The sequence below is a fragment of the Cygnus olor genome, chromosome 10, assembly GCF_009769625.2.
Source record: "Cygnus olor isolate bCygOlo1 chromosome 10, bCygOlo1.pri.v2, whole genome shotgun sequence".
NCBI classification, from domain to species: domain Eukaryota; kingdom Metazoa; phylum Chordata; class Aves; order Anseriformes; family Anatidae; genus Cygnus; species Cygnus olor.
Window position 1 is genome coordinate 9,419,704 of NC_049178.1, and position 17,204 is coordinate 9,436,907.

Below are 17,204 nucleotides of genomic sequence, written 5' to 3' on the forward strand. Positions count from 1 at the left end.
CTGGACAACCAGGCTACTTAGGATACAGCTCCACAGAACCTGCAGCACCCAAAGAAGAGATAGAAACCATGCAGAATAGTTACAGAGATGCAGTGCACAGAGAAACACTGTTAGAACAGAGCTGCATTAGCACAGCACTGTGCCCGAATTAACTAAACTGGATTCCTAGCTACCTACTTCCGCAGCTCTCTCCCTCAGTACAAGCTCGTGGGTGTTTATGCCAAGCTGCAATGTGCTGGGGAGATGTGCACAGCTGGATCACAGCTGATGCAGAATAGTTACCTTCTCCAGCTGTGGGACAGTGTGAGTCACCAGTATTCCCTTGTCAAACAGAGAAAGGAGGGACTCCTCAAAGCTCTCCAGAGAGGGGCTGAAATGAACACCACCGTCATCTAGGACAAGGTCTATTACAAAGATTGGATTCCTTTGAGGCCTGCAATGGGAAGAGATGAGGAAGAACACATGTTTTTTGAGAAAACAGCACACGACTATATTGCAGTGGTGTTGATACTAAAATTGCCTACTGGGTGGAGATGAAAGCAGAGGAAAGGAGGACTGCTCCATACAGATGAAGGTACGGGTAACTTCAGAATGCAGCGTTTTGTAAAGACACTGAGACCTCTCATCTGCCTAAGAAGGAAGTGGCAATCATGACCGGGATCCCCAAAAGACATAACCTTATGTTGAGAATTGGAGCAGCTTTACAGAAGAACCACATTCAGCATCTCCAATATACTTTCAAAATGCCTTCTGGAAATTATATCGAGTATCTCCCAATCTCACATGTCAGCAGCACAGCTCAGGATCAGCTGAAGTCAGTGTAAAGACTTCCACTGATTACGAGGTCTCTAGTAAGAGCCTCATGTGAGTGGCAGGTTTTTTCCTTTTCCTCCTGTTTTCAATTTCTAAGCCTTCGTTTTTTAATACCACAAAGGATAGAAATCCTTAAATCAATACTCCAGGGGGAAAAAAAAACCTAGGCACAATGACAGCCTGAATTTGGTATTCCTTAGAGATCCCAGGACAGATCCTAATCCTGGGCTTTAACCCAAGAATGAGGGGAATTAGCGCCCATAATGCTTCCTGGTATTCTTCTTCCTGGGCTCCAAAAAGAAGTTAGCAGTAATTACTCGCTCCTTCCAGGATGCTGGAAGCAGTTAATCTTTAGAACAGGATGTAAAGGTAGCAGACCTTGGTTCTGTTGGGGTGCCTCACATCATTAAATCAGCAACTTGAAACCTGTACTAGCAGAGCAGCAAGCTATGTGTTGGTCTCACAGATGGTCTCAGTCAGATGGAGGGCTGGGGAAAACAGCCCAGCTTAAAGCTCCCATACAGCTCAAAACTTGCTTGCAAAAACAGTAATTTGAAAGACAATGGCACTTTTATGCTCTTTCCACCCTTTGACCTTCTTTTCTCTCCCTTCCTTACCTGTAGGGACTATTGATGAGGTCATCTCCCCATTCCATGTCCTCTGAGCAATTCAGGACACTATGGCAAGCATCCAGAAAAAGCTGAGTGAAGCTGACCAGTGATTTCTGGACCAGACTGCGCACAGAATCCTGCATGATGAATTTGATGCGCTTCATCAGCTTATGTAGTTTGGACATCTGGTAGATATCCCAATTGCTCTGTTCCAGGTTGTACCAGCCTTTGCCTGCATTTCTCAGGCTGCTCTTTACTGCAGTCTTTAGAGTATTGATCCAAGTATCCTTGAGAAATGTCTGAACCTAGGGCAAATAAACAGAGCAAGCTGTGTAATCCTCTGAGGACTGACAGGAAAACAGTATGGCCAGGTTTGCTGGACCTGCTGGACCAGCAGACGGCTGGACTTTTCTCTGTGAAAAGTAACTGTTTAATACTGTAACTCACAAATCCATACATACACTTGTGGCACTGAAGACTTGCTATACATCTTCACTGACAAAAGACCTACAAAATAAAGCCTGATATGAAAAAGCAGGAGTGCTCTATTCTTTCTTTTTATACATAGTCTTTCCTCTTTGTTCTCTTTTCTATAGAACAGTATCCCTGGAGCTGCCTGTGTCAGGGTCCCTTATAAAAAGTTGTGTAGACAGTATGATGAGCAAGTAAAGGACATAACATCGTCTTCTCTTGACAAGTGAGGAGAAAGGAGGGAAGCAACCAAGGGCAGCAGCAACCTGCAGTGTTTTAATTTATTAAAATACCACCAAGTGTCACTTTTGCTCCACAGGCAGCTGCTGCTTGTGTACAATAACACACTCTCAGTCACCGAGTGGATGACAGCACTGCCTAGCTGAAACAGCATGGGACTGGGAAGGACTGGCACATGCCCTCTGCCACTGACTTACTGCATAAACCTTGGTAAGATGTGTAGCTACTCTGCATGGCCATACCCAGTGTGCAAAGTGCTGTCCTCATTTAGAGAGCACAAAAATCTTCTGGTGAGAGTTATTACAGAGTTGCAATTTTTTGTCCTAGTCTGTCTATTGACAGTGCAAGCAGAGTAATCTAATTAAGTACATAAAGAACAGAGTGTAGAAAAGCATTACCCCCATGAGTGCTTCAGGAAGAATCTTGTGCCTTGCAGCCAAAGGGATAGGGAAAAAAAACAAACTAGAAACCTGTAAGTGCCAGCCAGGACTGTAATCTGCAGGAGATGAGGAGGGAAGAGGAGGGGCTGTGCAGCCCTATGTGGCTGTTTGTTCAACACAGAACTAAGAGCATGGACAGCACTGGCTGATGTTGTCTAGGGGGTCTGTGGCTTCCCTCACCTGGGTGAAGGTCTGGATCTGGATCTCTTCAAACTCCTCCAAGCTGACATGCTTGGCTAAGGTTGAATTAAACAGAGACATAGTAGCTGCCTTGTTGCACTCCTCATGAACCTGTGCAAGGACAAGGATAACTTCTGGCTTGGTCAGGAGTGAGACAAAATTGAAGTCTGCTTGTTGTTTGCCAAAAGGGTAGTCTGGGATGCAGATGAGCCCTGGCGCCAAACAAAAGAACACATTATTACTTGCAACAGCAACTCAGTTTCTGTTATAGAGGAAGAGTACAGCTCCCTTTAAGGGTAGGGCTTGTTAAAAGGACTCTCCTCCAGTGCATGAGCCTTATCATGAAAGCAGTTTCATCACATGGCTGAATGAGTGTCTGCCCTGCAGCAGAGACATTCTGCAGCCTCCCATTAGGAGCTGAGGGACTGTTGGTCCCTGACATTCCTGAGGTTTTGGCTCATGAAGTTTCCAAGACAAAGAACATAGGACTTGTGGAATCTTCTCATTGAGGCTTCAGAACACAGCTGGATCATCTCAAGCGACTTCTGAACCACCCCAAGGTGTTCCAATTTTCGGAAGATTTTAGTGCACAAGGTACCCCTCCCCTCATCCCTTTTATGTGATCATTTCCCTCCAGTGTGAGGGCATAAAAGAGCCTGACTTCTTTCACACCTGAAGTATGCCACAGCTGAGCACAGCAAATAGAAGGCAGCCAGCCCTAGCATAGTGCGGAGTGAAAGACAGTTAATTATACTGCCATGCATTTGGTGCCATTAAAGGTGCAGACTTACTGCAGCTTAGCTGATGGATGGTAATGTGTTATACTGAGATAACACGAACATGCAAATACACTCCAAAAAAGAGCAAGCATACTCAAAAGTCTCATATCATCTCTTCCTGCTGTCCCTTATGAGCCCTAATCATCATTGTGAACCTGAGAGTTTCTGTAACAAAGAATCAAACCTATCATAGACAGACATCCTATAAGCACACCAATTTCAAACTATTCCACTGCATCCCATACCTTTCTCTGGTACTTTCTTCTCCTCTTTGTCTGGCAGGGTGACGTAAGAAAATGTCTGAGGTTCGGAAGTGACGACTTTGTCAAAGATGATCCTGTTCATGGTGCGCTCATAGTCTAATCTCACTTCTTTCTCCAGACAGCCCATACAGTCTAACACTCTGTTACAAGACACGGGAACAATGATAACCCACTATGTCTAAGCAGAAGTGTGTCCGTAGCTTTAATGCAAGATGTATCCTTCACTCATTCCTGGATCTGCTAACCCAGAAGCTCACTTACTGCTAAATGTATTAGCACAGCTGTGCAGAAAACAGAACAGCCGTCAAAGCTATCAACTCGACATTTAATGATGGAGGTAAATGGGGACCTAGAAGTAGGACTGCAGCCTTCTCAAATGTCTTTTCATATCCAAGCAAAACCTCTACTGGGGGCATGCAAACAGAGAAGCATTACAGAGGGGAGGGTTAATAACAAAGAGCTGAGGAAGCCAGCTGGCAATTCTGGAGAAGCAGGGCTATCTGGAGCGTCTTCCCAACTGCCTCCCGCTGAACACCTCTTGATGTTAGCTTCCTTAGCCAGAACATGTGTATAAGTGCTGAACACCTGCTCTGCTTACCCTAGGAAATCATCATCTTTCACTTCAGGCACACATAGTACTTTTCTTTGTGCCTATATTTCTGTTCACAGAGACCAATTACTCTCCTACACTTCTGTTTAGGCTTGCGGACTGTATGGACCCTAACACCTTCCTGTCTGAGCAGGGCAATCAGTCATGGCTGATTCTCAGCAAAACCACTAATGGCTTATGATTCATCAACCCAGGAACTCTTAAAACGCCTTCCTGACATGAATTGCATCTCAGAGAGACACTCGACTATATCCAGGTGGAGATCTCACGTTCTGTTTGCTTCACCCTGTGCAGATCTTTTGATTTGCTTTTTGGAGCTGTTAACAAGTAGAATTGTCACCAGCAAAAAACAGCCAACTCTCTGGAGGCAGTTGGTCTGCAAATCAATTCAAAAATGACTGATCTGTGCACTGGAAGCACAGGGAGACAGCAAGGTCAACCAGGCCATTTCTGTCCAACTTTCTGCTGTTGAAGGCCACTTAACTGCATGTGTAAGCACGGCTCAGTGGATCTGCATGTGAAGTCTATCTCCGTCACCCAGATCACCCCATCCTGCACAGTCACTGGGCCTCCCATCCTACCTACTTCTGATGACATTCTGGGCAAGAGATGTGCACATGCTGGAAACCAAATGAGGCTATGAGTTGGCTGTTCAGGATCTGCCTCAACTGCCACCCACTTTGTATCCCTGTGTAGCCTTACAACAGTAATGGGCTGAAGGCTGAGACACAGGACATGTACTTGATATTTTACCTCTTCTCCTTCTTCAATTTGGGAGTATGCAGAGCCCACAGCTTCATTCTCCCCAGGCTCTTCTCGCTGATGCTATTTAGTCCATCTGTGGGCATGCAGTCCACATACAGGTGATAGAGCATCAGTGCCTGTGTCTTTTTACGCAAGTTGTTGGCAGAAACTACCCGCTGTGCAAACACTCGAGGATCTTCAGCCAGAAATAGCAAGCAAACTCGTGGCACCCAGTACTGACATGACAGCAGTGGGGCTCTTCCTGGGAAATAAAAGCGAAGTTTACAAAAGTCTACAGGGAACACAACTCAGAATGGCTTGTGGTGCTGACAACATTTGATGGACAATGTAACTGCATTGGCTTAATGGAGATCAAAATGAGGGACCAATTCCGAGGAAAGCAAGAAGCAAGGAGCATGGAATTAGCAGCATCTCCAAGCCTTTCAAAAGGTGCAAGTTCATCTTAATCTGTCCACAACCCCTTCAAAATGACATTGGCCAAGAAAGACTGATATTTAAGTTGTCACAAAGGCAGGAAAGATGAGAGACGGAAAAAGCAAAGGCATCTCCGCAGGGAAGCCCTCAAATAGGTTGTCAAAATGAGGCATGGACTTCTCTCATCTGGAAGTTTTTCAGGACAGGTTAAACAGACATGTCAAAAGTGGTATCAGGGAGAGGATTAAATGACTTCTTAACATCCCTCCCATCTTTGCTTAGGACTAGTGTGGGTAACGGACTGGCTTTCTGAATATATGCCAGATCCCCAAAAGCCTTACTTGAAACGCACCTTCTGGAGTTTTTCCTCCATTGAGGATGGGTCTCCCTTCTTCATCACGCACCATCCCATTTTCATCTGTTTTATGGACCAAGTAAAGCTTTGTCTCCTTGTCATAATCCAGAACACCAACATCAATCCACTTGTAGATTAACTTCTGGCTTTTGAGGTCCTCTGAGAGAAGAATCAAGGATTAAACCACGGTTAGTTTTTCTAACTAACGGGTTAGGGGATTTTTAGCCCTTTTCCAGAGGGCTATAGCAAGCACTTTTCTGATAAGAGTGGTATGGCTACAGTCAAATCCATTTACTAGCTTCAGTCTGTCCATCTCATTTCTGCTGTGATCAGCTAAATAAACTCAGGTCTCACTGTTCAGCATTGCCAATTGTTTGCAACACCAGAGCCCTCCATTTCCCTCCTCTGGGGTGTGATCAGGTGTAGTGTTCCCCAGGGCAGCTGCACACAAACAGCAAGCAGAAATCAGCCATCACATGCTGGCTGCCCAAGAATTTACACAGCTTAGCTTTTAGACATTTTGGTTTTGCAGCCAGCCAAGCCTCCGGAGGTTACTCCAGAGCTGCAGTTAGTACTCGTGCCAGCTCCTATGCTTCTAAAGCTAGTGCATATGTGTTGATATGAGCTGCAGTCACAACTGGACTCCACTATAGGTGTACCTAGTAATGTCTTCTCACTGGGAAGGCTCTGGGTGACAAGAAAACAACATACATTCACGTCATTTAATATACCCCAGATTTACCCCTTGGATTTTCACTGCAAACTACACTTGACTTCTGATCTTTCCTGAAATCCAGGCAGAATATAATATGTTCAAGCTAACTTCAGCCTACAAATCAATACAACAAAATTTTGACTGTACTGAATTCCAGGCACAGAAACAGGAAGGTAAAAATCAGAGACTATTTATAAAATGTGCAAACAGTCAGTCTAGGGCAGGACTGACAGTCATCAAGATCCTTGGTCTCTTGCTCTGACTGCTTTAACCTGGTCAGAATGAGCTATTGCTTTTCTGCTGTTCAGAGCTGCATTCATCAGAATCTATGTTCCCTTCTGTGAAATGGGCCCATAATTGTCAGCACTGCCTCACTTGAACAGTAACTTATTCAAGCTTTACCATGTCCCAGCATGTCATCTGTAGGTAAAAGTGCTTTTCCAGGCACTGGCTTTCTATCATGACATCCTGGCTCCAGTCCTAGTGAGATCCACTCTTCTGGTGTTCGACAGTCATACTCTTCATTGTCAAATATCTAAAAAGCCAGGGCATGAGTGAAATTAAGTCTTGTTTCAGAAAGAAGAAAATACCTGGTACAAAATTATGAAAGAAGAAGTAAAATACAGAACATCTCGAGTTAGGATGGACCCACAAGGATCATTGAGTCTAACTCCTGGCTCCACACAAGACCACCCAAAAATCAAACCATATGTCTGAGAGTGTTGTCCAAACACTTCTTGAACACCAACAGGCTTGCTGTCATGACTACTACCTTGGGGAGCCTGTTCTAGGGCCCCACCACTTTCTCAGTGAAGAACCTTTTCCTAATATCCAAGCTGAACTTGCCCTGATGCAGTTTCATGTCATTCCCTCGGGTCCTATCACTGTCACCAGAGGAGAGATCAGTGCCTGCCCCACTGTTCCCCCTCGTGAAGAAGTTGTAGAAGTTTGCAGTTCCTAAACAGGCTACAAAAAGTAAAAACAGTTAAGGCACAAAAGCTGTGCTGATCTTTATCAACAGTCTTCTCCCAAAGAGCAATATCTGCACCTCTAGTCCTCTCCAAGGGAGAGGCCACCACCTGGAGAGGTTCCATACAAAAATGCTGTTGACTATCGCATCCAGAAGGAAACATGAAACAATACCTTTTATTTGAACACACACGACAATGTGGAACATCGTCAATGAGGATCTAATGGAAGTTATGGATGCCCTGTGGAAGATGCTCACCATCACGTAGATATCCGACAGGGCCCAGTGCTCCAAAGCATTGCTTTATTCCTTGTCATATCAGTGACAGCTAAGCGTCCTGTGATTCTCAGAAACATCCTGTGGTATAAGCAATGAGATCACAAGTGCTAAATGTGTTTTCTTACCTCTAGTGGGAGGTAGGTAGGAAAGACAGGATCTTTTTTCTCCTCAATAGTTGGCATATTTTCAGGATCATGGTGCCTTGGCATCAGCTGATTGGAGTCTATCCCCTCACTGGCCAAGAGCTGAGCAATATCGAAGCTGAGATATAGCCTTCTTCTCCTGTTTTGAATTGGATAGGAGAAATAACCATTTAAAGCACCTAGAAGGGCTCCCACACCTATAACTCTGCACATCCTTGCACCGGCATGTTGCAGGCTTATCAGAAGGCATAAGAGGTCATCAGAGCTTTAAAATCTGACAAGCTGACACACCGAGAGCAGGGTTGCAGGAGGCTCCATTGCCAGCCTACTGCCGTTGCCAACAATAACTGCCACAGTCAGCTGTGTACACCGAGCTGAGCCAATGTGGAAAAGCATCTGGTTTCAGTCCAAAACAACTACTGTGGGGATCAGCCTCACAATGGCAGAGAACAGCTGGATCACAGAGCACTCTCAGGGACCTAGTGCACACACGTTCTGCTCTTTGTGGATCCTACCAGGGTTGTTCTACATAATTTTTCCAGCAGCAAGGCTTGCTTTCTTCTTCAAGATGACTTACTAGTTGATGGGTGGTTTTTGTTTTTTTTTCCCTTAAACACAGATTGCATCATTGATGTCAAGAACTCCCACACCCACAATTCAGTTGGCTCAACTGGCAGGACAGGGACAAGCAGCAGGAGAACTGCAAGGAGCACTGGGGCCAGGAAGAACCAGGAACTGAGAAGCTTTTTTATCGCAAAGATGATTATTTAAGTCTAATTCTCAGTTAACAGTGCAGTCTGAGCACTCAGAAGTGATATAAAACCCATACAGCAGTGGTCTCCAAACTTTCTGATCATGCACCTCTATCAGTAAAAAGTTTTTAACACTAACCCATACATGTCTATTTATTTATAAATTATATACATGTACTAATATATTACATACATTACAAAACAAACAAAATATAAATTAAAAAGGGATGAGAAAAAGATTAAATAAACACTATTTTAATTTTATTTATTAATGGTACAAAAATATTTTCTTACTGCTCCTCAGTGGATTGTCTTGTACACCCTCTGGGGTCCACACACTCCATTTTGGACACCACTGCCTTACAAGACAGTATTTTCCTAGGGATTTTTATATGCCAGCTCATAAAAGCAGGAATCAACACCTTAACCTGCTGAGCCCATTCCATGATGAAGTCTTTAGCCACTTTCTGCTTACATACCTCTCTACTTCAATCCTCTGAGGGCACTGCCCTGGAAGCCTTTGGAAGGCAATCTGCACTTTGGGCTTAAATGACTCTACTGGGAAATCTGACTTGATGAGGTTCTTAGTGGTTGGTCCAGTCACTTGCGCATCCAGGACACCTTCAAAGTCCTCAGGCATCTTGAAGGTTGTGACTAAGAGACAAAGAGAAGTAAACATCTGAAATCACCAGACATCACTCCACTTTATATCCACACACACAGGAGCACTGTGCTACCTACCGGGTTATCTGCAGAAGTTGCTTCACTAGATTCGTGAGAGAGAAATCAAACAGGCAAAGGGGAAACAAACTTTAATGCCTCGGAGATGGAAGATCTTTTTGCCCAATGCAACATGTCATTACGTTTTTTCACTATTAAAATGATGGCACAGAAGAAGCCTGAGACTGACTCTAATGAGCCTTATTAGCATGCAGGACACTGAGCTGGCTTGGAGGAGTTCTGTTCCCAGCTTTGCTACAGACTTTCTACGTGACTGTGGGCAAGGTTCTGTCTCTAGTGCATGGCTTCCCTCAGTCTCAGAAAAGGGTGGGATTCCCCTGTTTTGCCAGGTTGCTCTGAGAGCAAGGTTCAGTTGTAGCTTGCTCAAGCAAACCTCCTACTCGCATCAGCAGTGGTGTGAGAAAAAAATGGGTTAAACAGCAAACAATCTCACAACTCAGCCAAATGTTCTCAATGGAAATGTGGACTAAGCAAAAAGTATGCATTTCCAAGAATTGGCTGAAATTAAACCATGTCATTTACTCCATAAATAAACCAAACTGTTTGTATAGCTAAACAAGCTGCAAATAATAGAACAGCAGCAAACTGGGAATTTGAAGCTTAACCTAAATTAAGTAATTGCATGCAAGCTTTAAAAAGCACTATTCCCTAGACAGAGCTGAACACTGAGCCAAAAAATAGATTTTGGTGGAGTGAGAGCTTTTCATCTGATGAACTTTCACACTTGACCAAGGAGAAACTTAAGGTTCTGGTTCTTAAGTGTGTATTGTGGAAGTCAAGCTTTGGTCCCAGTCCTTCACCCTGCAACACGTGCTTCTGTCCACATCAGGGCTGAGACCCCTTGAATTCAAGGTAATGGCGTAGAGCAGCCAACAGTGCTGAAACCAGACATATTTCCTGACCCTGAGAGGGTCCTCTAATAAGGTCATTTGTTTGCCTTTCTTAAGCGGACCCTGACAGCACCCTTGTAGCTGTACACTGCCTGCTTAGGGACTCAAGAAGACAGCTGACTCCTCCCTCTATTCTCCTCTCTTAGGAAGGACTCCTCACATGGAATAAACAGGATCCTAAACATTTGCACTGTCCATACCAATATACAAGCTTATGATAATTTTGAGGAATCCCTAAAATGCAGAGGGTTTACTACTGCTCCTTTAGCCTCATGCACATCTCCCACTTGGGGTCTTTGCAGAATGGCCCTGATTTGTATTTGTTGTCAGGGAGCACTGCTGTTCCAATTTTGTCACTCCATTGTTGCAAAATCCACGGCACCATCCATCATGGCACTTTGTGCACTATCAACTATTTATGTCAATACTCAGCGTTTCATTTGCATTTACATTTCCAGCCTGATAGCTTCTTCCCCCTTGAAGAAGCAGCAGATCATAAATAGAGATCTGTCTGCACTTGTTAGGGATGAGTCTGTCTTGTCAAGATTCACTTGAGGATGCAATCATTTGTCCTCACTCATGAAAATAAATGTCACTTCTAAGCACAGGAAAGTGGTGTATATATAGTTACCATCTCTCTAAGACTAAAATCCTCTCTAATGCACACTTTCTCCCCACTCGCTGCCAGCCTATGAGCCATACCCCCAGGAATGCTCTAGGGGCAGGGAGAGTGCCAGCAGACTTTTCAGCTATGCTCTGTGCTTGTATTTGAGCATCCATGAGACAACAAGCTCTCGTGCGCAGGTGGGACCAGCAGCTCAGTATGCACAATGATCCCTTGCATCAAAGGGAGAACAAGGCACTCGGGGGCGCACTTGGATGCAGAACGAATAAATGAGAGAGGATGATGATTTTGGCTACAGTACCCAGATCCCGAATATGGTTTTAGAGGGCAGGTCCCATTTCACTGCTCTGGATAACCAGGGAAGGGGCGCTGCCAGCTCCACACCCAACGACAACGCACGTAAACTCAGCACTCTCCTGGCATATGGCACTGCTGAATGCCATATGCCAAACTCCACATGGGATCTTGGGACCAAACTCCCATTGGCAGCAATGCACTCCACCCTGAACCTTGGGGGTGGCTACATCCAGGAGAAAAGGGAGTATGGTTTTACCACCCACACAGACAACATTGCTCTACCTCTACATGAAACTCATTTTCATGGGACGTTCAGGCAGCTCAGCACCTTTTCTGGCACTGAGAGGAGAATGAAAGCAGTGCACTAACCTATAATGATCAGCCTCGTTCCCGGCACACTCAGCACAAGCACCCATAAGGCTCATGGCTCTGCTTCTTGCCATGTCACCTTTCCTCTCAGTATATTTACCTTTAGGGGTGTGCTGTTCGAGGTCCGCCTGTTTTACTAAAGCATGGTACATACGAGGGGCACCACAAACATCCTGAAATACAGTGAGGGAAGTGTCAGAGATAACAGAGCACAGTTATAGCACAGTGGGAGGGTGGGCTTAGGTGTCTGAAGAGATGGTGAGACAATAAAACTCACTTTACCAGAGCTTTAGGGACAAATGAGACTGTTAATAAGTCAGAAAAGGCTCAGAGAGGCACACAACCCTGGGAACCTCAGTCCAACACACAGAGAAGCAGGGGATTTGTCATCAAAGTGCAGCCTGAAGTCAACTTAAAATGTGGACTGACGAGGCAGGCAGTCACCAGGGTTTTACTTCCAGATATCTTCTGTCAGGTCTGCCCTGCTGCACTGGTATCCTAAACCCAGCAACACCATGAAGACCTCAGTGGCTGGGACTGTCTTGGAGAGCAGCACATCTGTGATCAGGAAGAGCCTTACGGCTTTACTTTGTAAGGGTCAAGGCCCTGCACAAAGGCCTCTGAACAAAGTGAAGGGCTAGGACCTGGAATGAAAGTTGTATTTCTCCACACCAGGTGCACCATAGGTACACTTTTTTCCATTTAAGGTCCGTGGTAGAAAAAGAATTGCTCTTTGCACTTACCCCTGAGATGCTGGAGGCTCCTGGAGTGACGACATCAGAGCAAGTCTTTTGTCTAAAGGCTGAGTATTTTTTTGCCTCCTTGTTGCAGCTATCAGGAAGCAACAAATTCATTCTTGGGCTGCAGTCCAAGCATGAAGCCTCACCACTGGTACAGGGAAGTTTGGGGCTACTACCCAGAGATTTCATCAAATCCTTTGTTGCTTTATCCATCTTCCAAGGAGAACAGCGCTGCGATGCAACCCTGGGCTTGCTACTGCAAAAAGACATCGAGCTTGTTAAACACCATCCTTGGCACTCCTCCACACCCCCCCCACTGTGCTGGATATCGTTGGCTTGCTAAGAAGATGAGTGGGTAACAAGGTAGGTTCAGCCCCCTGCTTTGGTACCAAGTGCTGCCTTCAAGACCTGGGGGGCATTGGTCTCACATGGCTGGCTGGCTGGCTCACTAACCCTGGGGAAAGAGAACATTTTATTATTCCACATGGGTTCTGGAGGGAAAAGCCAACAGTATGCACATGAAAAGCTGCTCTCCTGAAGCAGCAGGGGCTTCCCGGATCTGTGGCAACAAGCAGAAGGCTGCCAGGAGGATTTGAGTAAACTAGGACTACAACAGAAGTGCTACTTTTGCTGTACCAAACCCCCTTAAAAACCTTGTCACACTTGACTCCAGTGGGAGTAGGCTACAGTCTAGATACCAACACAGCGACTCCGATGTGAGGTCTGACTCTTTCATTTAAATAATTCAGGAGAGATGTGTAAGTATTGCCTGACGAATATTAAAATATAGCCAGAAGCTCCCCTCTCTATCCTCCTGCAGGGGATAATTTTGCTGGTGATCTCAGCTCACAAATAATTCCTATTCTTCCACTTCAGGAGCTGCAAGTCCAGGCAAGTATCACAGCTGCATGGCTGTATTTTATAAAAACCTTCATGCACTGAGAGAAACTAATTAAGAGCAGCCCTCGGACTTTTGGCATGATGATAATGCAACCCTTGATTTTAGGCTTGTCTAAACACAGAGATGACTGGTGTCACTAATTAGTACAGCTAAAGTAACACAAGCCCCTCCAGCCTGTACACACATGTGCTGACAGAACCATGCACACATAGCCGCATAGCTTATTCCTATAAATTATGAGTCAAAGCCCTCTGCAGAGTCTCTCGATGCTATTCTGACCATGATATGGCTTATTCATCACTTCCTGCTCAGGGCTAGACCCGGAGTCCTCACCTAGCCCTGCGTGAGTACATTTGCACCCTGCACCCTTCCCAAGACTCACGCACCTGCCTCGCTTGCTTCTAGAGGCCAAGCCACCGCAGCAGGATGCTGAGTGGGAGTCGTTTGGCTCGCTGCAGCTAATCCTTAGAAAGATCTCACCTGCTCCTGTAGGCCACTGCTGGTGTGTACCTGTCTGGTCCCACTCTGACTGTGAGGTGACGACGCTGCCCCTTCCTGCCATGCCCTCTGCTCTGCTCTTCGACAGAGTGAAAACTGTGCCCAGTCTACACTCTGGATCAGATATTTTTTCTAAAATTCACCTTGCTGTCTGTCTGCAAGAATGAATCAGGTACACATAGCAGAGAAAGCATTACATGCACGCCTGAGATAAGAGGGAATGACTGTGCAGGTTTATTACTGTAGGTTCACGCCAGTGCACAATTTTGAGAGGCTGAATCAAAAAAGAAATCGGATAATAAATCAAGGTTACCATGATGCGAATCCTTTAAGTGACACAGAGTGAACGAACAGATTGCAGAGGCTTGGGAGATGAGATCAATAATACTCTCTCCCCTCCTTCAAGCTAGAAAAATCTCAAATCCTCCTCTCAGCTTCTCTTTGGCATGGCAACTGGAACCTCATACCTTGAAGAATGAATTTTCCATGGAGGATTTTGTTTTTATTAGCTATTTTATGCTCTGGCCACATCTATTTTAGCAGCCCAGGAGGATTGATTGGTATCAGCCAAGATCCAAGGATTCCTGATGAATCGCTGCTGGACTCCTTGCCGGCTGCACCGGCACAGAGAACAGCAGCAATACGGAACGAGCCCTGCTGCGGCTCTCCTGCCTCATCACCTGAGCATCCCTCCCAGGAGAAGGGGCGGAGGTAGCAGTGTGACTCACTGTGCTTTTACCTTTTAGGACCAGAATCCATAACCCAACCAATTCAAAAAGCTATCTCCAAGAGGCGAGGCTCATCCAAACCTTTAGCCCGTGCTCCTTTTAGCAGGTCTGGCAATCTCTGCCCAGAACCCACAGCGAGGCTGCTGCAAGCTATGGCCAAGCACCCAAGACAGAGAAAGCATGCACTAAGCCTGCCCACAGCAGGGCTAACTCTTCACTGCTTTGCTCCCTAGGTACTCACTCACACCTCTGTGCAGTCCCTCCTGAGCCCTTTTCTCACGGTTAATCAAACCCCTAGTTGGTGTCCAGCTTGAAAACACCTGTCACGCTCTTGCAGATGCACCGAGAGAGGGTACGGTGTTTGTAACTGCCGACACAAAACTGACACATACCACCCAAACTAAAGAACAAAATCAGGCCTCCAATGTTTTACTGTCAGACAGATGAGTGAAACAGCTTGTCTGAGCATGCTACAGCTGACTGAGAGATGCAGAACTGCTGAACACAAAGGGAATGCTGCTTTCCAGCCAGCCCACCACCACCAAGGAGGTTTCCCAGCACGCGGCTTGGTGCTCCCACCCAGCTCCCAGGAACGGGCTCCACGCTGGTTTAAGAAAAAGAGAGACCCCTTCTCTTTCGCTCAACCTAGATGCTGTGCCAAGGGGTTTACTGTGGAGCAACGTGCTCTTCCCCAGCCTCCAGCTCCCCCAGAAAGAAGAACAGCACCCAGGCTCCGGGGATGTCCTCCCAAATCTCCATCCTATGGTGACCCCAGGCTCCCATCCGTGGGCAGGAGGACTTGGTGTGGATCGTCAAGTCTGTCGGCTGCCTGAGATTTCAGCCAGATCTGCTACAGCAACCTCAGACAGTGTGAAACAGCCGGCACTTGAAGATTTCTGTGTTGTCCGAGAGACACTGGAGGAAAGCAGCAAACCCGGCTTGAGCCCTGTTGGTGTCACACTCCAGTCACCTGCCACCTCTGCAACTTTCTCTGCCTTCCCACTTGGAGCACTTCCCTCAGCCCACAAGGGCCAGAGCTGCCCGCTGACAAGGCGAGGTTCAAAGCTGAGCAAGTAAGCTCACTGCAAAACGATGAGATGTGGGGAGCTTTGAAGGTTTCTGCTTGAAAGCAGGTCCTCCGCAGACACCAAAACCCCCTCATCCCCAGCATCCAGGAGCACCTCCCTGCAATGGCAAACGCCTGCCTGGCCTCAAGTCCTCCCAGCTTTAGCCACAAGAAGCGTTGAAAATCTTTTTCCTGCCAAAACACACATTTCCCCAGCTGCTCAGTCAGGGTCTCTCACACCTGAAAAGCGTGTTTCCTAGACATACCAGGTGCGCTGTTTTAGGCTAAATTGAGCTACTCAAAATGAGAGTATATTCAAATGGCACTGCTGACACAACATTAGCTACAGCGTCTGTGTGTCATCGTGGCAAAACTGTAATTACAATTTCTCAGTAAATCCAGGCTTTACATATCTGAGAAGAAAAACTCCCATGTGTCTTTTTCAATGTCTGGTAAGAACTTTTGATCTGTTGCCTCTACTTCTATTCTTTGATGCAAAGCTTCAACAAAATGCTCTAAGAAAGCCTCTTTCCTTTCAAATAACATTCAAATCGGCCTAAAAATTGCAACAGACGAGTACTTAAAAATAAGCTACCCCCTAAGCAAAGCTGTAGATCGAAACCTAACAGTCATTAATCTGAAATCTACTTATCTCTTGATAGCCAGAACCCCAGCTACGACACCATCAGACATCACCGCGCAGAAGCTCTCTTTTTTGCTCTAATTTAAGCCCCATACTCTGAGCTCAGGCGAGTCGACAAGCTCTCAACAAACCTCTTTCAACACCACCCCCTGCTCCAACCCTTCTTCTGCTTTAAAAAGGGAGCTGAAAGGAATTCGGAGTTTCGCACCAGCCTGTTCCCCTGGGCGCTGCGGGGCACCCCGCAAGGCCTCAGCCGAGCCCCCCCACAACGGCCGGTTCGCTCCGAGCCCCCCAGAGCCGGGCGGGGGGCAGCCCCCGGGCCTCGGCACCAGCGCAGGCGGCTGGGGGAACGCCAAGCGCCTGGCGGAGGAAGCCAACCCGGGCGGCGTCCGCAGCGCCTTGGAAACCGCCCGGGGGACGCTCTCACCGTCCCGATCCCTTTCTCACCCTCCGCTGCCCTACCCGCTCCTTCCCCGCCTCCCCCGGCCGAAGCACGGGCTCGGGGCTTGCCCGGCGGCCGGTACGCACCGGGCCGCCCGCCGCCGGTCTCGTCCTCAACGGAGGGGCCGGGCGCCAACGGTCCCTGCCGGGGGGCGGAATCCGCCGCGGGCGCTTGGGCTCGTCCGTGTGGCGGCCCCGTGCGGCCGTTGCTGCCAACGGCCGCGCTGCCCCACCCCTCCCCGGGCTGCCCCTGGCACCGCAGGGCCGCCACAGAGCCCCCTCTGCCGCCACAGGGGCCCCGGGGGCACCGCTCGAGCTGGCACCACAGAGCCCCCCCAGCCAGTGCCACACGGCCACTGCTGCTGCCATAGGGTCACCTCAGAGCTGCCCCCGCAGAGTGCCCGCCACCACCATAGGGCTACCACAGAGTCACCTCTGAGTCTCTGCTGCCACCGAAGAACCACT

At 47.1% G+C, this 17,204-nt stretch overlaps 1 protein-coding gene across 6 annotated transcripts in view; it reads right to left on the reverse strand.

The window, feature by feature from the left end:
• DNAH1 (dynein axonemal heavy chain 1) overlaps window positions 1-16,916 on the reverse strand; it is a 77,703-nt gene extending 60,787 nt beyond the window's left edge. For 2 of the 6 annotated variants that reach the window (XM_040569291.1, XM_040569287.1), the window contains exons 1-12: window positions 16,827-16,916; window positions 12,466-12,718; window positions 11,823-11,895; window positions 9,280-9,454; window positions 8,031-8,187; window positions 7,059-7,191; window positions 5,939-6,100; window positions 5,161-5,413; window positions 3,780-3,937; window positions 2,756-2,967; window positions 1,431-1,729; window positions 283-433 (exon numbers count right to left, since the gene is read on the reverse strand). In XM_040569291.1, the coding sequence (XP_040425225.1) occupies window positions 283-433; window positions 1,431-1,729; window positions 2,756-2,967; window positions 3,780-3,937; window positions 5,161-5,413; window positions 5,939-6,100; window positions 7,059-7,191; window positions 8,031-8,187; window positions 9,280-9,454; window positions 11,823-11,895; window positions 12,466-12,675 (1,983 nt within the window). In that variant the 5' untranslated portion in view covers window positions 12,676-12,718; window positions 16,827-16,916. Of the gene's footprint in view, window positions 1-282; window positions 434-1,430; window positions 1,730-2,755; window positions 2,968-3,779; window positions 3,938-5,160; window positions 5,414-5,938; window positions 6,101-7,058; window positions 7,192-8,030; window positions 8,188-9,279; window positions 9,455-11,822; window positions 11,896-12,465; window positions 12,719-16,760 lie in introns of those variants that run through there. The other 4 variants (XM_040569289.1, XM_040569290.1, XM_040569292.1 and 1 more) reach the window with 4 other exon arrangements.
• Window positions 16,917-17,204: the final 288 nt, after the last annotated feature.